The sequence below is a fragment of the Scyliorhinus canicula genome, chromosome 9, assembly GCF_902713615.1.
Source record: "Scyliorhinus canicula chromosome 9, sScyCan1.1, whole genome shotgun sequence".
In the NCBI taxonomy this organism is placed as follows: Eukaryota; Metazoa; Chordata; class Chondrichthyes; order Carcharhiniformes; family Scyliorhinidae; genus Scyliorhinus; species Scyliorhinus canicula.
Genome location: NC_052154.1, coordinates 95,250,779 through 95,272,437, shown reverse-complemented (window position 1 = coordinate 95,272,437; position 21,659 = coordinate 95,250,779). Strand labels below are relative to the sequence as shown.

The window sequence follows — 21,659 nt, the reverse complement described above, 5'->3', positions numbered from 1 at the left end:
ATCTCCAACAATGGGTCAGTGTCATCCTCTTCAGCTTCCAATTGAACTTCCATCCCCATCACAAAAATCACCTCCTTCCCCCTCTGTAACATTGTCCATATCCAACATTCCCCACCCACTCCCACATTAGTCCATCTGCTGTTGAAATCCTCGTCTATGTTGACCTTGTGAAGTCTTTGTCACACACCTCACAATGAAACACCTTTCCCTCAGTATGGATATGTCAGTGTTTCATTAGCGTGACTATCTGTGTGAGGCTCAGTCACACACCCCACTTGCCATCCCCGCTGTGTGAATGCGACGGTGAGCCAACATGCCCCATAATTGTTCAAAGTCCTTATTACACACCTCACACGTGAATGTTTTCTTCTCTCCTGTGTGAATACGCCGGTGCTTCACCAGGCCTGATAACTGTGTAAAGTCCTGGTTACACACCTCACACTTGAACGGCTTCTCCCCAGTGTGAAGGCGTTGGTGTTCACGGAGTCTCGATGGCCGGGAGAATGATTTCTTGCACACTTTACACTTGAAAGGTTTCTCCCCGGTGTGAATGCGTTGGTGTTCACGGAAGTTTGACGACTGGGAGAATGATTTGTTGCACACTTCGCAGGTGAATGGTTTCTCCCCGGTGTGACTGCGTCGATGTTGAGCGACCGCCGATGAACGTGTGAAAGCTCGGTCACACAACTCACACCTGAAGGGATTCTCCCCTGTGTGAATGCTCTGGTGTATCAGGAACTCTGTAGATGTTGCGAACGCTTTAACACAAAATGCACATTTAAAGCGTTTCTCCCCTGTGTGGATTGTCTGATGAACCTGGAAGTTGGATAATTGTGTGAAGGCTTTCTCACACACGTCACAGCGGAATGGCTTCTCCCCTGTGTGAATGCGTTTATGTATGTGGAGATGTGATGACTTTGAGAATGATTTGTTGCAGACCTCACACGTAAATGGTTTGCCTCCAGTGTGAGTGAGTTGGTGGTTACGAAAGTGAGATGAGCACGTGAATGATTTGTCACACAACTCACACTTCAACAGCTCCTCTTCCATGTGGCTGTCCCCGAGGTTACGACTGGCAGCACTGAATATGTGGATGCCTCCTCACACACCTCACACTGGAACAGCCTCTCACCTGTCAGAATGTGTCAGTGGTTTATGAGGCTCGATGAATGATTGAAGCTCTCACCACACTTGGAAGCCCAATCACACTTCTTCCCAGCTTCACCCTAACTGATCCCCCACAGCCGGACCTTTAGAAAGGTTGGTTCTGATGGAAGGTTTTGCACCATTGACCAGTTTCAAATCTGATGAGATGTCAAAGCTCCCCTGACCCGACCGATTTCCAGATGATGGTTTCGCTATCTAACCGTCTCTGTGTTGAGCAACGCTGTGAAGAGACTGGGTGTCTTCCCACAGTTATGCAGTTGTTCCGTGGTGTATGGTCAGGATCTATCCTCTCTGTATTCTCTGGTGTAGTACGGTGCAATCCTTCTGTAAAACAGGAAAAGGAAACATGATTTCCTCCAACTCCCTCTCCTCCTTTGCTGAAGGGGCTGACTCCTCAGTTAGATACTTTTCCACAGTGAGTGTCAGTCCCCTGAATGAGATCAGAGACAAGTATTTCCTTTCTCCTCCTTTGACTGTCACACACTATCTGTTTCCAGCAGGGACACTAGATAGTGACCAGCAGCAGACAACATGGTTACTTTCTTTCCTCAGCTCAGCCCCCAACCCCCCCATCTTCCCAGTCACCGTGAGGACAATTGAAAAGACACTGGGGCGGAAAGTAAAAAGGGCTTTTAATTCACTATCAGTTTGAGTAGTGCTGGTGAAGACCAGTTTTACGCTTAGAGAATGTGTTTAGTACAAACACACTCAGGAGAAATGTTAATTTAGTGGAGATTTAGAAATGTTTCCCCTTGTTTTCCCAAATTATTTGAAGAAAACATTCTGGGCAGGAAGTGCTGGAAGCTGAGGTAAACATTACTCTAGTGAAGCTGATTGAAGGGTTCTGGTTTATCCTGGGAATTAGATACACTGCACTCACTCAGGCTGCACATCCCAAATTCAGCTCACAGTACTGGGTAAAAGTATCAAATCCAAGCCCAGGCTTTTGGGAAAGGCCGAGGCCTTCAGGTAAAATCTTTAAACTATTTGAATAAATGTGTCTCTGCCTCTCCCAGATAATTACACCTCACCTTCTCACATTCAGTAATGACCCATCAGCAAATCTCAGCCTGTAAATCAGAAGGGAAATGCTTCCAATAAACACCCTCAATATCCAACACAGCCAATCAGTCAGCTCAGCACAAAGCAGCGAGTAAACAGGTCTCTGAGCTGCATCTTCTCACACAGAATAAGGGGCATTTCCACACCTGATTGCCCACAGAATAGTCAGACTGCCTGAACATTAGTGTGGATATTGTGCAATGTAATTATTCTAAATTCTGCTCCTTCACTCACCATCTCCTGACTTGGTTCTCAGTCCCTACAGGATGTGAAGCAGCTGTGAAAGAGGAAGAGGAGAGAATGGGCAGAGTGGGTGGACTCTCTCTGATTGTCGTCTCTCACAGCCAATACAAATATTTCTGCAGTCACAGGAGTTTCCTGAAGCTTGGCAAACTGACTGGTGAAACAGAGGCGACTTTGATCAGCAGATCAGGTGGGGATGTAAACTTGTCATTGTCCCATCTGAATAAAACCTCACTTATTGCAGCTTCTGTCTCAGTTTCCCCGGTATGACAGATTTCTGGTTTGGGAATAACATTCTTCATCCTGGGAGGCTTTCAAACTGACAACATCAGTGTGGGATGTGAAACCTCGGATGTGTTTGAGAAGAGGAAGACCCACAGCATCCAAGGCAATGATGGCAGCCAGTAGTGGGATCAGTGATGTACCCAGTGGCGGACTTGGTCTAAAAATATTGGTTGCCAGGAGACAAAGGGGGCCCACCCACAACTACAATGCTATCATTTAATTTTCATAACGAATAAATAAAATTTTCAAAAAATACATATGGAAAAAAGGGTACAATTAAAATATTTGTGGAAAAAATGTGTATTTCTTAGTAATTACACTGTACATGTACTGTACATATTACTGGCATTAGATACCAAATGTAAATACAGAATGTTATAATTTAATTTAAAAAAAATTTAAATTTTAAGTAATTGGGTGATATTTTTAAATAGTTTACTGCACAATTTACACATTAACAGAGAGTTCAAAAGCACAATAGAGCATTGCATGCAGTCCACTATATTAAGAGCAATAGTTTGTGTTCGCTAGATGATTGTGCGAATCTGCCAATAATTGCATCTGCATCCAATTCATCTAACAATTCCTTTTCAATGGATAGCAACATGTATTCACGGGCCTCACGGTAGCATGGTGGTTAGCATCAATGCTTCACAGCTCCAGGGTCCCAGGTTCGATTCCCGGCTGGGTCACTGTCTGTGCGGAGTCTGCACGTCCTCCCCGTGTGTGCGTGGGTTTCCTCCGGGTGCTCCGGTTTCCTCCCACAGTCCAAAGATGTGCGGGTTAGGTGGATTGGCCATGCTAAATTGCCCGTAGTGTAAGGTTAATGGGGGGATTGTTGGGTTACGGGTATGCGGGTTACGTGGGTTTAAGTGGGGTGATCATGGCTCGGCACAACATTGAGGGCCGAAGGGCCTGTTCTGTGCTGTACTGTTCTATGTTCTATGTATGATTCCAAATTCTTCTCAGACAGCGAATTTCTTAACCTTGTCTTTATGATCTTTAGCTTTGAAAATGTCCTCTCACATTGGACTTGAGTAACTGATAGTGTGCAGATGAATTTATAAAGTTCATAAAGGTTATCATATGTCTTGTCATGAAGTCTGTTGGATGCCAGAATTTTTAGTACCCACGATGGACAAGTGCTGCAAATTTTACAATTGTTGCAACTGGAATCCATATTCTCACCATCATTAAGCAATAGCTTTAATACATCAAAGTTTGAAGCAAAAGAAAACAATTCCAATATTACTTGATCTTTGCTGATTTGTGGAAACAGCTTAATACCTTCCAATGCTTCATCTTCAAGGCCCTTCTCTGCAATAGTTTTAAACTTTGCTGGGTCCAAGCAGGACAAATCTTTATACAACTGTTTGTGTTGTACAAAGCGTGATTCTAGTGACTGGACAATGCGATCCATTATTAGGTTGAACACATTTACTCGAAAATCAGCTAGAGAATCTGAGGAATTTCTTTCATCATCAATAAGCTCATCTGCCATTCTTTTCTTCTTCCTCTGCCTCTTAACTGGCAATGCTGTTTCCAACGCATCAATTTCCAATGTTTGATTTTCATCCATATTCATCTGTGAAATCCTGTCATTACATTTATTTACAAATTCCAAAGCCTTGCTGTGAACGTTATCAAATGTTCTTGTCTGTCCCTTCAACTTTGTTGTAGCTGAATCTACCAAACTCCATGCAGTAAACATATCTAAACCACTTGTCTGTAGATAACTTGATAACGGGGTTGTAGTTTAAAATATATACAAGTGAGTAAATGCTGTCAATATGGTTTCAAACTTTAGAAGACTTTGAAGTAAAACATTTGCTTCATGTTTTGTTTTTGCATCAAACTTTTCTGAATCTTGTATCATTGATAAGCATGTCAATAGATTTACGGAAGTACTGGCAGCGGCATCATCAAAACGTCCAAATATAGTTGTTGCTGCATTGGAATTTCCTGACCATCTGGTCTCGCCAATTAGCTTTAATCGTTTCATTTTTTCTTGTCCTAGATGTTTTCCAACAACTTCTATCCATACAGCCATTCTCTTGTATGATGCTTTCACAAAAGTTGCTATATTCTGGAGCAAATTGAAAAAAGAAACTGCAGGCACACAACATTTTGTTGTTTCAGTTATCACCATTTTTGGGGGTCAATTTTAAGATGCTGTAATGTTTCAATCAATAGATCAAAAAGTCCCTGTCCTGTACCATCATTACTTGGCACAACTGAAAGTAGTCACTCACAGATAATACCTTTAAGCACATACCGAATAATAATGCTAAACTGATCGATGGATGAATTATCTTGTGTTGAATCAACCTGAATAGAATAATATTTTGCTTGAGAAATTTCATGACTAATTCTTTCTTGTATCATATTCTTCATAATTTTGATTAACATGTTTATAGTTGTTTTACTCAGGTATGTAACACCACGGCCTTTACTTTGAGCCTTTCCTTGTTGCTCTAATCATTTGATTCTTTGTTTAGACTTGTTTTGCACTGCAGAAACGTGAGCTGCCATAATGGGGTCATATTTTGCCATCAACTGCACTGTAGCTAAAAAATTGCCATGATTCAGAACCTCATTATCTAGAGTGTAGGCCGATTCATTTCTGTGACCTCGAAAAGGAAGTGCTTGCTTGCCTAACATCTTTATGATGTCTATAATCCTCATGACAATACTTCTCTGCTTCAATACTTCTTCTTTCCTTTTAATTAGTGATGCTGCAAAAAAATTATCTAAGATGCCATCATTAACCACACTGATATATCGCTGAGCATTTCTGACATGTGTTGTTGTCGATTCATGTAAAGTCAAGCTCTGGCTAATACGCCTGTAGTCACTAAAGCCACGTACAAAGGGTGATAGATTACAAGTGTTGGGAAACTCAAAGGCTAAGCAGTATGGACAATATAAGCATCTATTTTCTTTGTTATATGTTAGCCATTTTCTTGGGACTGAGTCATTCATAATTTTCCTCTCATACAAACGAGCATCAAATGGCAGATCATCAAGTGGCTGAAGTGGATGTTCAGCAAAAAACTGTTTTAGCTTTGCTCGTGATGGATATTGGAAGATTCCAGTAATTGATCTTTCATTTTCTTGCGTAGGTTCATTTACAGGATGTGCTTCAGAAACCAAGTCATTTATGCTTGAAGGAATAGCTGATTCCCTGTCACTAGTTGAAGCTATGTGTTCAGATGTTGTAACTACAGGCAGTACAGATACCGGAACAAGGAAGCCAGAAGAAATATTGGGCCTGGGTTGATTAGTAATGGATGCACTTGTATTTGTCTCTACATTCAAAGTAGCTCTTCTCTGTTCTTGTAACTCGCATGTCATTGCATCATCACCATGAGCATTGTTTCTTGCTTCTTGATTATTTGTTGCAGAACTGTATATTGATGTGGATTGTGCTTGTGGTATTATAAACTCTGTAATAGGCCTGCATCGCTTGGCTGATTCCTTCCTTTCTGCTTCTTTTTGTTCTTTGCGTTTTAGTGACCCAGATTTATGCTTTTTCTTTTCCATGCTGGTAGGGGTAATATTCCTGAAATAAAAACTTAATTAAAAATAGCCCACATTGGGAAAAATGAATATTGACGATTGCAAGAATAACTTGAAGGAACGCCAGATAAACCCCTACTTGATAAAAAAATATAAAATAACTTATTTACATTTCAATAGGCTATGTTCATTAGTCAATACTACTGTGGCCTATGCAGCTTCAGAAGAGGAGACAATCCACTGTCCAGTGTTCACACCAGCAAGCAACTGAGACAACTGTTGAAACTTAGAAGTTTGGTCCGACTATAGTAAGACATTAAGAATGGTCCCACGACCAAAGTTAACATGTCCAGTTTGATACCAGTGTAGTGTTACAAGTCGCAACCCTTTGCTTTTACCGATCATGGCTTATCACTTCAATATCTTTGACCTCATGATTCACGGTCAAAGGTACCGCTTCTCCTTTTCGGTGACCTCACGACCCTATGTACTGCTTGATATCCTTTCAAGTTGCCGACCATCTCAAATCACGAACTGTAACTTTATCTTTAAATTCACACACTCTTGCTGAAAACGTGGATTTCCAACTATGTCTGACCCGGGTGAACCAGCCCCCACCCCCCCCCCCCACTCCTTTTCACATCCGTTTAACACTGCTTCGTTCCTTCATACACTGAGTGATTATTTGTTTGTTTCTTTATTGCATTTTTATTTAGTATTGCTCTTTTTAAAAACAATTATATTTTATTAAGTTAGAAAACAAATCTCAGGAAAGAAGTTGGAGATTTATTTATCTAATTAATTATAATTTTTAAGGGCCCTTCAGAGATTCACGGGCCCCTTCTTGGCTCTCTGGGCCCCGGACCGATGTACCGGCTGAACCAAGACTACTGCTTGATATCCTTTGAAGTTGCCGACCATCTCAATTCACGAATTGTAATTTTATCTTTAAATTCACACACTCTTGCTGAAAACATGGAATTTCCTTAATTATGCCCGACCCGGGCCCCCCTATTTGACATCCTTCCACTACCTCCCCTGCTTCGTTCCTTTTCATGCACTGCTTATTTGTGTCCGGTTCTCTTTTTTTTCTTATTCCTTTTTATTACTAAAACAGTTGTCTGTGTTTGTTTCTTTATTGCATTTTTATTTGATATAGGGGGCCCACTTCATCAGGGGCCCACTTGCCATCGGGCAAGCTGACACCCTGGCCAGTCCGCCACTGGATGTACCATCAATGAACACGAGATGAAATGGTGAAACTATTGAGGCTTTATTGCACTAGATGTTGAGCCTCCTGCAGCTGGAACCAGAATGGAAGCAGCGCAGGAGAGCATACACTTTTATACAGAGCCTGCTGGGAGGACAGTGGCAGTACCGTAATACACGTAGTGTGTGACCAGTGGTATTTACCACATTCACACCCTGTAACAACGTTACAGGTTGAGTCTGTCGGGGGCTTTGACCCTCCGCCATGATCGCCTCAGTCCTGGTTGTGGTGTGGGCATCGATGTGGGTACCTGGACTCCGGGAGCGTGTTGTCCTCTCCTTCACCCAGTAGTGGATCCGGTGAGGGGATGGATGCTGCTGGGGTGGGGGCTGCGGTGAGGGTCGCTGGTGGGAGGGTGAACGGCGCAGAGGCGGGGGAGGCAACCAGAGGGGGAGGGGACGGTACCAGGTCAGGGGTGGTGGTGGTTGTAGATGGGGAACCAGCGGGTGCTAGGTCCCGGAGGGAGACTGTGTCCTTTCGCCCGTCATGTTGTGCCACGTAGGCGTACTGTGGGTTTGCATGGAGGAAGAGGACTTTTTCGACAAGGGGATCTGATTTATGACTCGCATGCTTCCGGAGGAGGATGGTCCTAGGAACTGTCAGCCAGGTTGGGAGCGAGACCCCGGAGGTGGACTTCCTAGGGAAGCCAAACATACGTTCGTGAGGGGTCTCATTAGTAGCCGTGCACAGGAGCGACCAGATACCAGCCCCCCCCCACCCCACTGCTCAGTATCCCAGCACCTCCACACCACCCCATCCCAGCATCCCACTACCTCCACACCACCCCATCCCAGCATCCCACTACCTCCACACCACCCCATCCCAGCACCCCACTACCTCCACACCACCCCATCCCAGCACCCCACTACCTCCACACCACCCCATCCCAGCACCCCACTACCTCCACACCACCCCATCCCAGCACCCCACTACCTCCACACCACCCCATCCCAGCACCCCACTACCTCCACACCACCCCATCCCAGCACCCCACTACCTCCACACCACCCCATCCCAGCACCCCACTACCTCCACACCACCCCATCCCAGCACCCCACTACCTCCACACCACCCCATCCCAGCACCCCACTACCTCCACACCACCCCATCCCAGCACCCCACTACCTCCACACCACCCCATCCCAGCACCCCACTACCTCCACACCACCCCATCCCAGCACCCCACTACCTCCACACCACCCCATCCCAGCACCCCACTACCTCCACACCACCCCATCCCAGCACCCCACTACCTCCACACCACCCCATCTCAGCACCCCACTACCTCCACACCACCCCATCCCAGCACCCCACTACCTCCACACCACCCCATCCCAGCACCCCACTACCTCCACACCACCCCATCCCAGCACCCCACTACCTCCACACCACCCCATCCCAGCACCCCACTACCTCCACACCACCCCATCCCAGCACCCCACTACCTCCACACCACCCCATCCCAGCACCCCACTACCTCCACACCACCCCATCCCAGCACCCCACTACCTCCACACCACCCCATCCCAGCACCCCACTACCTCCACACCACCCCATCCCAGCATCCCACTACCTCCACATCACCCCATCCCAGCACCCCACTACCTCCACACCACCCCATCCCAGCACCCCACTACCTCCACACCACCCCATCCCAGCACTCCACTACCTCCACACCACCCCATCCCAGCACCCCACTACCTCCACACCACCCCATCCCAGCATCCCACTACCTCCACACCACCCCATCCCAGCACCCCACTACCTCCACACCACCCCATCCCAGCACCCCACTACCTCCACACCACCCCTCCACCAACCATGAGTCATGTCTTGTGTCTTTCAGGATCACCTGGAGAGGAGGTGGACTGTTTTGGTGCCCTCCCCGACCTTTCACAACCCCACGACATGTTGAGTGATGAGGTTGGAGCGTTCAGCGACGCAAGTCCCTAGACGGCAGCCCGCAAAACCCCAGAGCACCAGTCCTGGGGCGACACCGACTTTCCGTTCACAGTTGTTTCCAATACCCTCCATCATTCCAGAGTCACTCACCTCGGTTGGGCATTTGAGTTGAAGAGGCTACTGGGGCACTATCTGGTGCGTACTACACATGTGCAGCGGTACATCAGGTGGAGGTAAGAACCCCTCAGGAGAAACACGGTCGGAGGGCAGCCCGACCACAAGGATTATCTGCCGTCTAGACGGGTCTCGAACCTCTGGAAAGGGTGGTCCCATTGATTCTGGAGTTGCAGAAACTGAGCCAGGGACAAATGTGAGGTCAAATCTGGACAAATGTGAGGTAATGCATTTTGGAAGGGTAGAATACAGGTGGGAAATATACTGTAAATGGCTGAACCCTGAAGAGTATTGATAGGCAGAGGGATCTGAGTTCACAGGTCCACAGGTTCCTTAAAGTGGCAACGCAGCTGGAGAAGATATTCAAGAAGGCATACAGCATGCTTGCCTTCATCGGACGGGGCATTGAGTATGAAGATTGGCAAGTTATGCTACAGCTGTATAGAACCTTAGTTAGGCCACACTTGGAATATAATGTTCAATTCTGGTCGGCACACAGCTATGGGGAGGTGTATGGAAGGTATTAGCTATGAGAGGTTGTATAAACTCTGTTTGTTCTCACTGGAATGACGGAGGTTGAGGGGCAACCTGATAGAGGTCTACAAAATTATGAGGGGCATGGAGAGAGTGGATAGTCAGAAGCTTTTTTCCAGGATGGAAGAGTCAATTACTAGGGGATTTGGTTAAAGTGCGAGAAGAAAGTTTAGAGGAGATGTCCGAGGGATGTGGTTAGAGGGTAGTGTGTGCCTGGAACTCACTTCCGGAGGATGTGGTGGAAGCAGGAACGATAGTGATGTTTAAGGGGCACCTTGACAAACACATGAATACGATGGGAATAGAGGGATAGAACAAAGAAAGAAGAAGAAAGAAAAATTACAGCACAGGAACAGGCCCTTCGGCTCTCCAAGCCTGTGCCATCCAGATCCTCTATCTAAAACTGTTGCCTATATTCTAAGGATCTGTATCCCTCTGCTCCCTGCCCATTCATGTATCTGTCTAGATACATCTTGACATGAGCAGGATATGGTCAGGATGGTCTGCAGGGGGTGAAAGATCGACATGTTAGCATGGTGCATACCCCCCGTGCCCAACCATGTCCACCGGGCTACATGGTGGCCCTAGTTGGCATTGCGGGCCGGCACCGCGGGGGCCTCTGGCACTGGCGCCTGTCTATGATGCCAGGGGTACCATCGGCTGGCACTGCCCTTGCCAGCGATACATTCGACGGCCCCCGCTCGGCACCCTGTAGGGCTACTTTGTGTGGGCAGTCTGATGCCCCGCCAGTGGGTGGTGGCTGGTTGGGGGTGGGATATGGCTGAGGGTGGGGGCACCCATACGGCTAGTGTCACTCTGCAAAACCTGGGGCTAAGGTGGGTGGTCAGTGGGGTGTGCAGCAAGATGGCTGCCTTGCCTGGACTCTGCTCTAGTCCAGTGGGGAGAGGTCATTCCAGCCACTCGGCCTGTTTCCCCGTCACCACCTCCCCACACCCCTCTGGTCCTGGCAGGGCCCCCTCACCCCAGCCAGCCCGGCCAGTGTCCAGCTCGGCAGTCCTCAGTAGCGCCTCTGTGTACTATCTCCTCTCCCTGCCTCATCAGCCATGACTCCAGTTTCATGATTTTTAAGAGCACAAGATTTACGAGGATTCTACCAGGACTTGATGGTCTGAGCTATAAGGAGAGGCTGGATAGGCTGGGACCTTTTTCCTTGGAGCGTAGGAGGCTGAGGGGTGATCTTCTAGAGGTCTATAAAATAATGAGGGGCCTAGATAAGGTAGATAGTCAATATCTTTTCCCAGAGGTAGAGGAGTCTAGAACTAGAGGGCATAGGATTAAGATGAGAGGAGAGAGATACAAGAGAGACCAGAGTGGAAATGTTTTCACACAGAGGGTGGCGAGCATCTGGAATGAGCTGCCAGAGGCAGTGGAAGAGGGGGGTACAATTTTTTTCATTTCAGAACAGTTAGACAGTTACAGGGGCAGGGTGGGTATAGAGGGATATGGGCCAAATGCAGGCAAGTGGGACTAGTGACCCCGGATTGATAGGCCCTAATATTACAATAATATTATTATTGATAGAAACTGGGCAGCATGGACAAGCTGGGCCGAAGGGCCTGTTTCCATCCTGTAAACATCTATGACTCTAAGTGAACCGGGCAGTCGGGAACATGGCCCCTCAGAGGCAGCGAATCACAGAGGCCCCGGAAAATACAGGGTCGGGCCTGCTAATTGCATACAAATGGTATTTACTGTATATGCCACTGTCGAGGTGACGGAGAATTGCGATTTGACGTCAAAGCGGCGCCCACCATAATTTTGGCGTCAGAACCTATTCTCCACCCAATCGTGTTTTGAAATATCAGCATCAGCCAACAGAGAATCCCGCCCTGAAGTGTGAGGTGTGTGCATACGGTTCCACAGCCTCTTAAGATCTCCGAACGGACAAGGTGAATCTATTCTACAAGTGTTACCAGAACGATAGCTACATGGCAGAGAAACCATTAAAGTGTGACAAATGTTTTCACACTCTATGAACGCAGTGCAACACTCAATGAACGTTTGTTCGGCGGAGTTTAAACTAATTCAGAAGGGGGATAGGGACCTAAATTGTAGTCCCAGTGTACAGGATGTTGAGAGTAGTGAGGTCAGGAATAGGGTTAAAAGTTCGAAAGAGGGCACCGGCAAGCAAGGCGCTGGTTTGAAGTGTGTCTACTTCAACGCCAGGAGCATCCGGAATAAGGTGGGTGAGCTTGCAGCATGGGTTGGTACCTGGGATCTTGATGTTGTGGCGATTTTGGAGACATGGGTAGAGCAGGGACAGGAATGGTTGTTGCAGGTTCCAGGATTTAGATGTTTCTGTAAGAACAGAGAAGATGGTAAAAGAGGGGGGAGTGTGGCATTGTTAATCAAGGAAAGTATTACGGCGGTAGAAAGGACGTTTGAGGACTCATCTACTGAGGTAGTATCGGCCGAGGTTAGAAACAGGAGAGGAGAGGTCACCCTGTTGGGAGTTGTCTATAGACCTCCGAATAGTTCCAGAGATGTAGAGGAAAGGATTGCAAAGATGATTCTCGATAGGAGCGAGAGTAACAGGGTAGTTGTTTTGGGGGACTTTAACTTTCCAAATATTGACTGGAAATACTATAGTTCAAGTACTATAGATGGGTCAGTTTTTGTGCAGTGTGTGCAGGAGGGTTTTCTGACACAGTATGTAGACAGGCCAACAAGGGGCGATGCCACATTGGATTTGGTAGTGGGTAATGAACCCGGCCAGGTGTTAGATTTAAGTGTAGGTGAGCACTTTAGTGATAGTGATCACAATTCGGTTATGTTTACTTTAGCGATGGGCAGGGATAGGTATATACCGCAAGGCAAGAATTATAGCTGGAGGAAAGGCAATTATGATGCTATTCGGCAAAATTTAGGATGTATAGGATGGGGAAGGAAACTGCAGGGGATGGGTACAATCGAAATGTGGAGCTTTTTCAACGAACAGCTACTGCGTGTCCTTGATAAGTATGTGCCTGTCAGGCAGGGAGGAAGTTGCCGAGCAAGGGAACCGTGGTTTACTAAGGAAGTTGAAGCACTTGTCAAGAGGAAGAAGAAGTCTAGGATGAGGATGAGGATGAGACATGAAGGCTCAGTTAGGGCACTTGAGAGTTACAAGTTAGCCAGGAAGGACCTAAAGGGAGAGTTAAGAAGAGCGAGGAGGGGACACGAAAAGTTGTTGGCGGATAGGATCAAGGAAAACCCTAAGGCTTTCTATAGGTATATCAGGAACAAAAGAATGGTGAGAGTAATATTAGGGCCAATCAAGGATAGTAGTGGAAAGGTGTGTGTGGAATCAGAAGAGATAGGGGAAGCGTTAAATGGATATTTTTCGTCAGTGTTTACACTGGAGAAAGACAATGCTGTCGAGGAGAATACTCAGGTACAGTCGACCAGGCTAGATGGGATTGAGGTTCACAAGGAGGAGGTGTTAGCAATTTTGGAAAGTGTAAAAATAGATAAGTCCCCTGGGCCAGATGGGATTTATCCTAGGATTCTCTGGGAAGCAGAGGAGAAGATTGCAGAGCCTTTGTCCTTGATCTTTATGTCGTCTTTGTCGACAGGAATAGTGCCGGAAGACTGGAGGACAGCAAATGTTGTCCCCTTATTCAAGAAGGGGAGTAGAGACAACCCTGGTAATTATAGACCTGCGAGCCTTACTTCGGTTGTGGGTAAAATGTTGGAAAAGGTTATAAGAGATAGGGTTTATAATCATCTTGAAAAGAACAAGTTGATTAGCGATAGTCAACACGGTTTTGTGAAGGGTAGGTCATGCCTCACAAACCTTATTGAGTTTTTTGAGAAGGTGACCAAACAGGTGGATGAGGGTAAAGCGGTTGATGTGGTGTATATGGATTTCAGTAAGGCGTTTGATAAGGTTCCCCACGGTAGGCTGTTTCAGAAAATAAGGAAGTATGGGATTGAAGGTGATTTAGCGGTTTGGATCAGTAATTGGCTAGCTGAAAGAAGACAGAGGGTGGTGGTTGATGGCAAATGTTCATCCTGGAGTTCAGTTACCAGTGGTGTACCGTGGTTTTGGGGCCACTGCTGTTTGTCATTTTTATAAATGACCTGGAAGAGGGTGTAGAAGGATGGGTTAGTAAATTTGCAGATGACACGAAGGTCGGTGGAGTTGTGGATAGTGCTGAAGGATGTTATAGGATACAGAGGGACATAGATAAGCTGCAGAGCTGGGATGAGAGGTGGCAGATGGAGTTTAATGCGGAAAAGTGTGAGGTGGTTCACTTTGGAAGGAGTAACAGGAATGCAGAGTACTGGGCTGATGGCAAGATTCTTGGTAGTGTAGATGAACAGAGAGATCTCGGCATCCAGGTACATAAATCCCTGAAAGTTGCCACCCAGGTTAATCGGGCTGTTAAGAAGGCATATGGTGTGCTAGCCTTTATCAGTAGGGGGATTGAGTTTCGGAGCCACAAGGTCATGCTGAAGCTGTACATAACTCTGGTGCGGCCGCTCCTGGGGTACTGCGTGCAGTTCTGGTCACCACATTATAGGAAGGATGTGGAAGCTTTGGAAAGAGTTCAGAGGACATTTACTAGGATGTTGCCTGGTATTGCCAGGGACTTGAGGTTGTTTTCGTTAGAGAGGAGAAGGCTGAGAGGTGACTTAATGGAGACATATAAGATAGTCAGAGGGTTAGATAGGGTGGACAATGAGTCTTTTTCCTCGGATGGTGATGACCAACACGAGGGGAAATAGCTTTAAATTGAGGGGTGGTACATATAGGACAGATTTCAGAGGCAGTTTCTTTACTCAGAGAGTAGTAGGGGTGTGGAACGCCCTGCCTGCAACAGTAGTAGACTCGCCAACTTTAAAGGCATTTAAGTGGTCACTGGATAGACATATGGATGAAAATGGAATAGTGTAAGACCTACACTATTCCATTTTCATCCATATGTCTATCCAGTGACCACTTAAATGCCTTTAAAGTTGGCGAGTCTACTACTGTTGCAGGCAGGCTTCAGATGGTTTCACAGGTCGGCGCAACATCGAGGGCCGAAGGGCCCGTAGTGCGCTGTAATGTTCTATGTTCTATGTTCTAACACCACCTCATTCACCCTTGTTTGATGCTGTTTGAGTGTGAGTGCATTGCAGAATCGCCAGAGGTGAGTAACTGGCACATTCAGACAGGAGTGAAACTGTAAATGGTTGAGGTTTAGGGCGGCATGGTGGCATCGAAGTTAGAACTGCTGCTTCACAGCGCCAGGGACCCAGGTTCAATTCCAGCCTTGGGTGACTATCTGTGTGAAGGTTGTACATTTGCCATGTCTGCATGGGTTTCCAGGTGCTCCGGTTTCCTCCCACAGTCCAAAGATGTGCAGGTTAGTTAGATTGGTCATGTTAAATTGTCCCTTAATGTCCAAAGCTGTGCACGTTGGATGGGTTTACAAGGATAGAGCGAGGCAGTGGGACTCGGCCAGGTGCTGTTCCAGCGGGTCGGTGCAGACTCGATGGGCTGAATGGCCTCCATTGGCAATGTTGGGATTCTATGCTGCTATGACAAAGCCTTTACAAACTCGACAAATGTGCTGGTTCATCAGACGGAGGAACATTTCAAGTTTGAGATTCACCATCAAGCTCTCCCGAAGTCTTCAAACCTTCTGGGACAGCAGTGGATCCACACTGGGGAGAAACTATACCGATGTGAGGTGTGTGACAAGGATTGGCTGTGAAAGACGTCAATCAGAGAGAGTCCACCCACTCTGCCCATTCTCTCCTCTTCCTCTTTCACAGCTGCTTCACATCCTGTAGGGACTCAAAACCAAGTCAGGAGGTGGTGAGTGAAGGAGCAGAATTTAGAATAATTACATTGCACAATATCCACACTAATGTTCAGGCAGTCTGACTATTCTGTGGGCAATCAGGTGTGGAAATGCCCCTAATGCTGTGTGAGAAGATGCAGCTCAGAGACCTGTTTACTCGCTGCTTTATGCTGAGCTGACTGATTGGCTGTGTTGGATATTGAGGGTTTTTATTGGAAGCATTTCCCTTCTGATTTACAGGCTGAGTTTTGTTGATGGGTCATTACTGAATATGAGAAGGTGAGGTGTAATTATCTGGGAGAGGCAGAGACACATTTATTCAAATTCTTTAAAGATTTTACCTGAAGGCCTCGGCCTTTCCCAAAAGCCTGGGCTTGGATTTGATACTTTTGCCCAGTGCTGCGAGTTGAATTTGGGATTTGCAGCCTGAGTGAGTGCAGTGTATCTAATTCCCAGGATAAACCAGAACCCTTTAATCAGCTACACTGGAGTAATGTTTACCTCAGCTTCCAGCACTTCCTGCCCAGAATGTTTCTTCAAATAAATTTGGAAAAACAAGGGGAAAATTAAAATTTCTCCTGAGTTTTCTATTAAACACATTTCTCGAAAGGTAAAACTGTTGTGCTATGCTGCATCGTGTAGCATAAGCTGCTTCCTTGATATATGCTTTGAGAAAAGGAAGCTCCAGACTATGAAATGAGTTCAACGTTTATTGAACTATTAACACAGTTCTTAAATGAGTTTGACTCTCTGCTAATCTAGCTGTCGTAACTAAGTCCATTGTTTCCAGCTGATCAAAGCCACGTGCTGGGTGTGATGTTGCTGATCAACCCTGTATCACTCTATAGATGTCTGTCTGTGGAAAGAAGCAGAGCATGTGTGCCCTGTCCTTTTATATGAGTTGTGAAGTGCCCCCTTGTGGGAATGCTACCTCTGGGTGTCCTGATTACCCATTGGTTGTGTCCTGCTCTAATGACCCATTGGCTGTATGTCTGTGTGTCATGACATCTCTGGTGCTCCCTCTAGTGGTTGCTTAGTCGTAGTGTATTTACATGAACCCCTTGTGTATCTACAGTGATGCATATCACCACATCCCCCCTTGAAATGAAAATTGCTTATTGTCACGCGTTGGCTTCAATGAAGTTACTGTGAAAAGCCCCTAGTCGCCACATTCCAGTGCCTGTCCAGGGAGGCTGGTACGGGAATTGAACCGTGCTGCTGGCCTGCTTGGTCTGCTATAAAAGCCAGCGATTTAGCCCAGTGAGCTAAACCAGCCCCCCTTTTTTCGTCTTACATATTTTCTGTACTTGATCAAAGAAAATTGAACAAAATAGATAGATAAGTGATGACATGTACAAGTCATGATGACAGTGATGATTACACAATACCAAATAATATTTGAGTCCAAAGTTCATGAATTGTTTCGTTAGTGAAGTGTCGATGTTGATGTTGTCATTTCCTTGTGAACGCCATCAGTGTTCCTGTGCTTAAGGAACCAAGAAGTCATCAGGAGGTGTTCAAATCGTCAAATCACCTCGTTGTCTGATGTGGACTCTTTTTTTTTATGCTTGTGGTAGCGATTCTTGATGTCATCGTTCATGTCTGACCTGGACAGGTGTCTGTGTTTGTGATATTGATGCCGTATGTCAGCTGCCTTGAAAACTGGTCTGCTTGTTTGTAATGGAGCAAACGTGAATTTGTAAGATGCGTTGTCATGCCATGGTCTGTCTGCACACTTGCTATTGTCTCGATCTGTGCTGTAACAGTGTCCCGCATTTGCAGAGTTGCACCATGTCGTACCAGTTGTTGTTCCATTGTTGTTGTTTTTGTCGTGCTCATTGTTGACGTAGGTGCTCATTTTTGACGTAGGTGCCTTTGGTACGCTTCTTGTTGTTGACTTTGTTGTTTTTGTAGGTTTTGTTGTTGTGTTTGGTGCTCTCAATGACCATTCCGAGTGGAGAATCCGAGTCCTTCACAAAGTTACTTGTGTCAGTGTCCTTTGTGGCATCTGCTGTTTCATTGAGCGACACCGTCTCTGATTCCTCGACGCTCCCTGTCTGGAGTCATGTCCGGTTCACTAGAATCATCTTTGGCTTGTCGATGCTCCCTGTCTGGAGTCATTCCTGGTTCACCTGAATCATCTTTAGTTTCTTGATGGTCCTCTTTAGGAGTCATTTCAGGTTCACTTGAATCACTTTTGGTTTCTTGATGCTCCTTGTCTGGAGTCAAAATGTTCAAGATTTCATTTTCTTGTGGAGTGGCTCGAGTGGGTGAGGTTTCAATTGATGAGATCTCACTGGATTCACGAGTAGTTTCACATGGATTGTCGAATGCCTCTGTACATACTAGCTGAGATCAGTGTCGCTATGATGTTGCACATCTTGTATGGGAATTGTGATGCCTTTGTCACTTGTCTCATACAGTGGGTAGACATTCAGTGTCTCCTGGTTGGTTAGATGAGCTGGGTAAACTGTCAGTCTTTTGGTTTTTCACATGAGCGTGGTAGACTTGCATCGTCTGCTGCTGGTTGCTCATATAAGGTGGATTATCCTTCATGGTCTTGTTCATGCATGGACTGCACTGTGGAGTCTTCCGTTGCTTCCATTGTGGAGGCTGCCACGTACTGGGTATGATGCTGCTGATCCATAGATATCTGCCTGTGGAAAGAGGCAGAGCATGTGTGCCCTGACCTTTTATATGGGTTGTGAAGTGCCCCCTTGTGATAATGACACCTTTGGGTGTCCTGATTACCTATTGGGTTGTGTCCTGTTGTAATGACCCATTGGCTGTATGTCTGTGTGTCATGACATCTCTGGTGCTCCCTCTAGTGGTTACTTAGTCGTAGTGTATTTACATTGACCCCTTGTGTATCTACAGTGATGCATATCACCACAAACTGGTCTTCACCAGCACGACATAAGCTCAACGTGAATTGAAAGCATGTTTTACAGTCCGTCAGACTGTCTTTTCCATTGTCCTCACGGTGCCTGGGAAGATGGGGATCTGGGCTGAGGAAAGAAAGTAGCCATGTTGTCTGCTCCTGGTCACTATCCAGTGTCCCTGCTGGAAACAGAGGGTGTGACAGTCAAGGAGGAGAAAGAAAGGACTTGTATCTGATCCCCACACAGGGTAAGAGCAGACTGACACTCACTGTGGAACAGTCTCTAACGACAATGTGAAATCCAGCCCTGTCGACCCTGCAAAGTCCTCCTTACTAACATCTGGAGGCATGTGCTAAAATTGGGAGAGCTGTCTCACAGACTGTGAGCTAACAGTCTGATATAGTCATACTCACTGAATCATACCTCATAGATAACGCCCCAGATACCACTATTACCATCCCTGGTTATATTCTGTCTGAGACAGACCCAGCAGAAGTGGGGGCACAGTGGTATACAGTAGGAGGGAGTTGGCCTGGGAGTCCACAATATTGTCTCCGACTCCATGAAGCTTGAGGTCAAGCATGGGCAAGGAAACCTCCTGCTGATTACCACATACCTCCACCATCAGTTGATGAATCAGATTCCTCCATGTTGAACACCAGTTGGAAGGAGCACTGAGGGTGGCAAGGGCACAGAATGTACTCTGGGTGGGGGACTTCAATGTCCATCTCCAAGAGTGGCTCGGTAGTACCATCACAGACTGAGCTGGCCAGGGCCTAAAGGATATAACTGCTAGACTGGGTCTGTAACAGATGGTGAGAGAACCAACAAGAAAAAAAGATACTCAACCTCATCCTCACCAATCTGCCTGACGGAGATGCATCTGTCCATGACAGTTGGGAGTGACCACTGCACAGTCCTTGTCGAGACGAAGATCTGTCTTCACATTGAGGATATCCTCCATCGTGTTGTGTGGCACTGCTATCGTGCTAAATGGGATCAATTTGGAACAGACCTAGCAATTCAGAACTAGGCATCCATGAGGCACTGTGGGCCATCAGCAACAGCAGAATTGTATTCAACCACAATCTGTAACCTCATGGCCTGGCATATCCCAGACTTTACCATTCCACCAAACGAGGCATCACCCCGGTTCAATGAAGAGGGCAGGAGAGCATGCCAGGAGCAGCGACAGGCATTCCGAAAAAGGAGGTGTCAATCTGGTGACACGACAACACAGGACTGCATGCCAAACAGCATAGCAGCAAGTCACAGACAGAACTGAACAATTTCACAAGCAAATGATCAGATCTAAGCTGTGCAATCCTGCCACATCCAGTTGTAAATCGTGTTGGACAATTAACCAACTTGCTGGAGGAGGAGGCTCCACAAATATCCCCATCTTCATTGATGGAGGAGCCCTGCACATAAATGCTGAAGTATTCACAATAATCTTCAGCCAGAAATGCCATGATCCATTTTGGTCTCCTCCAGAGGTCCCCAGCATCACAGATATCAGTCTCAAGCTAATTTTCTTCACTCCATGTGATATCAGGAAACCACGATGTGGAGATGCCGGTGCTGGACTGGGGTGGGCTCAGTAAGAAGTCTCTCAACACCAGGTTAAAGTCCAATAGGTTTATTTGAAATCACAAGCTTTCGGATTACTGCTCCTTCATCACTTCACCAGTACAGCGTACGGCGCTGTAATGTTCTATGTTATATGTCCAGCTACAACACTGGCATCTACCCAGCAATGTGGGAAATTGCACAGCTCTCCTTTACATAAAAAACAGGATAAATCCAACCCAGCCAATTACCGCTCCATCAGTCTACTCTGAATCATCAACAGCACTATCAAGTGGAACTTAATTAACAATAACCTGCTCACTGATGCTCAGTTTGGGTTCTGCCAGGGTCACTCAGCTCCTGACCTCATTAGAGCCTTGGTTCAAACATGGACAAAAGAGATGAACTCCAGAGGTGAAGTGAGAGTGACTGCTCTTGACAAGTGTGGCATCAGGGAGACCTGGCAAAACTACAGACAATGGGAATCCGGCGGAAAACTCTGCTGGTTGGAGTCATACCTGTCAAAAGGAAGACAGTTGCAGTTGTTGGAGGTCAGTTATCTCAGTCCCGAGAATTCACTGCAGGAGTTCCTCAGGGAACTCGGCCCAGCCATCTTCAGCTGATTCATCAATGATCTTCCTTCCAACACAAGGTCAGAAGTGGGGATGTTTGCGGATGACTGCACAATGTTCAGCACCATTCACGACTCCTAAGACACTGAAGCAGTCCATGTGCAAATGCAGTAAGACCTGGAAAATATCCAGAGTTGGGCTGACAAGTGGCAAGTAAAATTCGCACCACACAAGTCCAGGCAATGACTATCTCCAAAAAGAGGGAATCAAACTATATCCCCTTGACATTCAATCGCATTACCTTCACTCAATCCCCCAATATCAACATCCTGTGGGTTACCATTGTCCAGAAACTGAACTGGACTAGCCACATTAATACTGTGGCTGCAAGAGTAGGGCAGAGGTTGGGAATAACTCACCTGACTCCCCAAGCCTGTCTGTCATCTACAAGGCACAAGTCAGGACTGTGATGGTATACTCTCCACTTGCCTGGATGAGTGCAGCTCCAACAACACTCGAGAAGCTCAACACCATCCAGGACAAAGCAGCCCACTTGATTGCTCCCTTTCCACAAACATTTACTCCCTCCACCACCGACGCACAGTGGCAGACGTGTACCATCTCCAAGGTGCACTGCAGTAACTCACCAAGTCTCCTTAGGCAGCACTTTCCAAACTCAGGACCC

At 46.5% G+C, this 21,659-nt stretch overlaps 3 protein-coding genes across 8 annotated transcripts in view; 2 read left to right on the top strand and 1 right to left on the bottom strand.

Annotated features, from left to right (window-relative positions):
* The window catches only part of LOC119971543 (zinc finger protein 271-like), a 146,200-nt gene extending 143,368 nt beyond the window's left edge, over window positions 1–2,832 (bottom strand). Inside the window, exons 1-2 of one of the 4 annotated variants that reach the window (XM_038807201.1) lie at window positions 2,464–2,832; window positions 349–1,491 (exon numbers count right to left, since the gene is read on the bottom strand). Coding sequence is in view for 1 of the 4 variants with exons in the window: in XM_038807208.1 (XP_038663136.1) it covers window positions 349–1,050 (702 nt within the window). In the remaining 3 variants the exon portion in view is untranslated. The other 3 variants (XM_038807208.1, XM_038807202.1, XM_038807206.1) reach the window with 3 other exon arrangements.
* LOC119970915 (zinc finger protein 271-like) overlaps window positions 1–21,659 on the top strand; it is a 128,786-nt gene that overhangs the window by 94,792 nt on the left and 12,335 nt on the right. The window lies entirely within an intron of this gene.
* LOC119971546 (zinc finger E-box-binding homeobox 1-like) overlaps window positions 16,019–21,659 on the top strand; it is a 703,616-nt gene continuing 697,975 nt past the window's right edge. For 2 of the 3 annotated variants that reach the window (XM_038807213.1, XM_038807212.1), the window contains exon 1: window positions 16,024–16,230. The gene's annotated coding sequence lies outside the window, so the exon portion shown is untranslated. Of the gene's footprint in view, window positions 16,231–21,659 lie in introns of all 3 variants that reach the window. The other variant, XM_038807210.1, reaches the window with a different exon arrangement.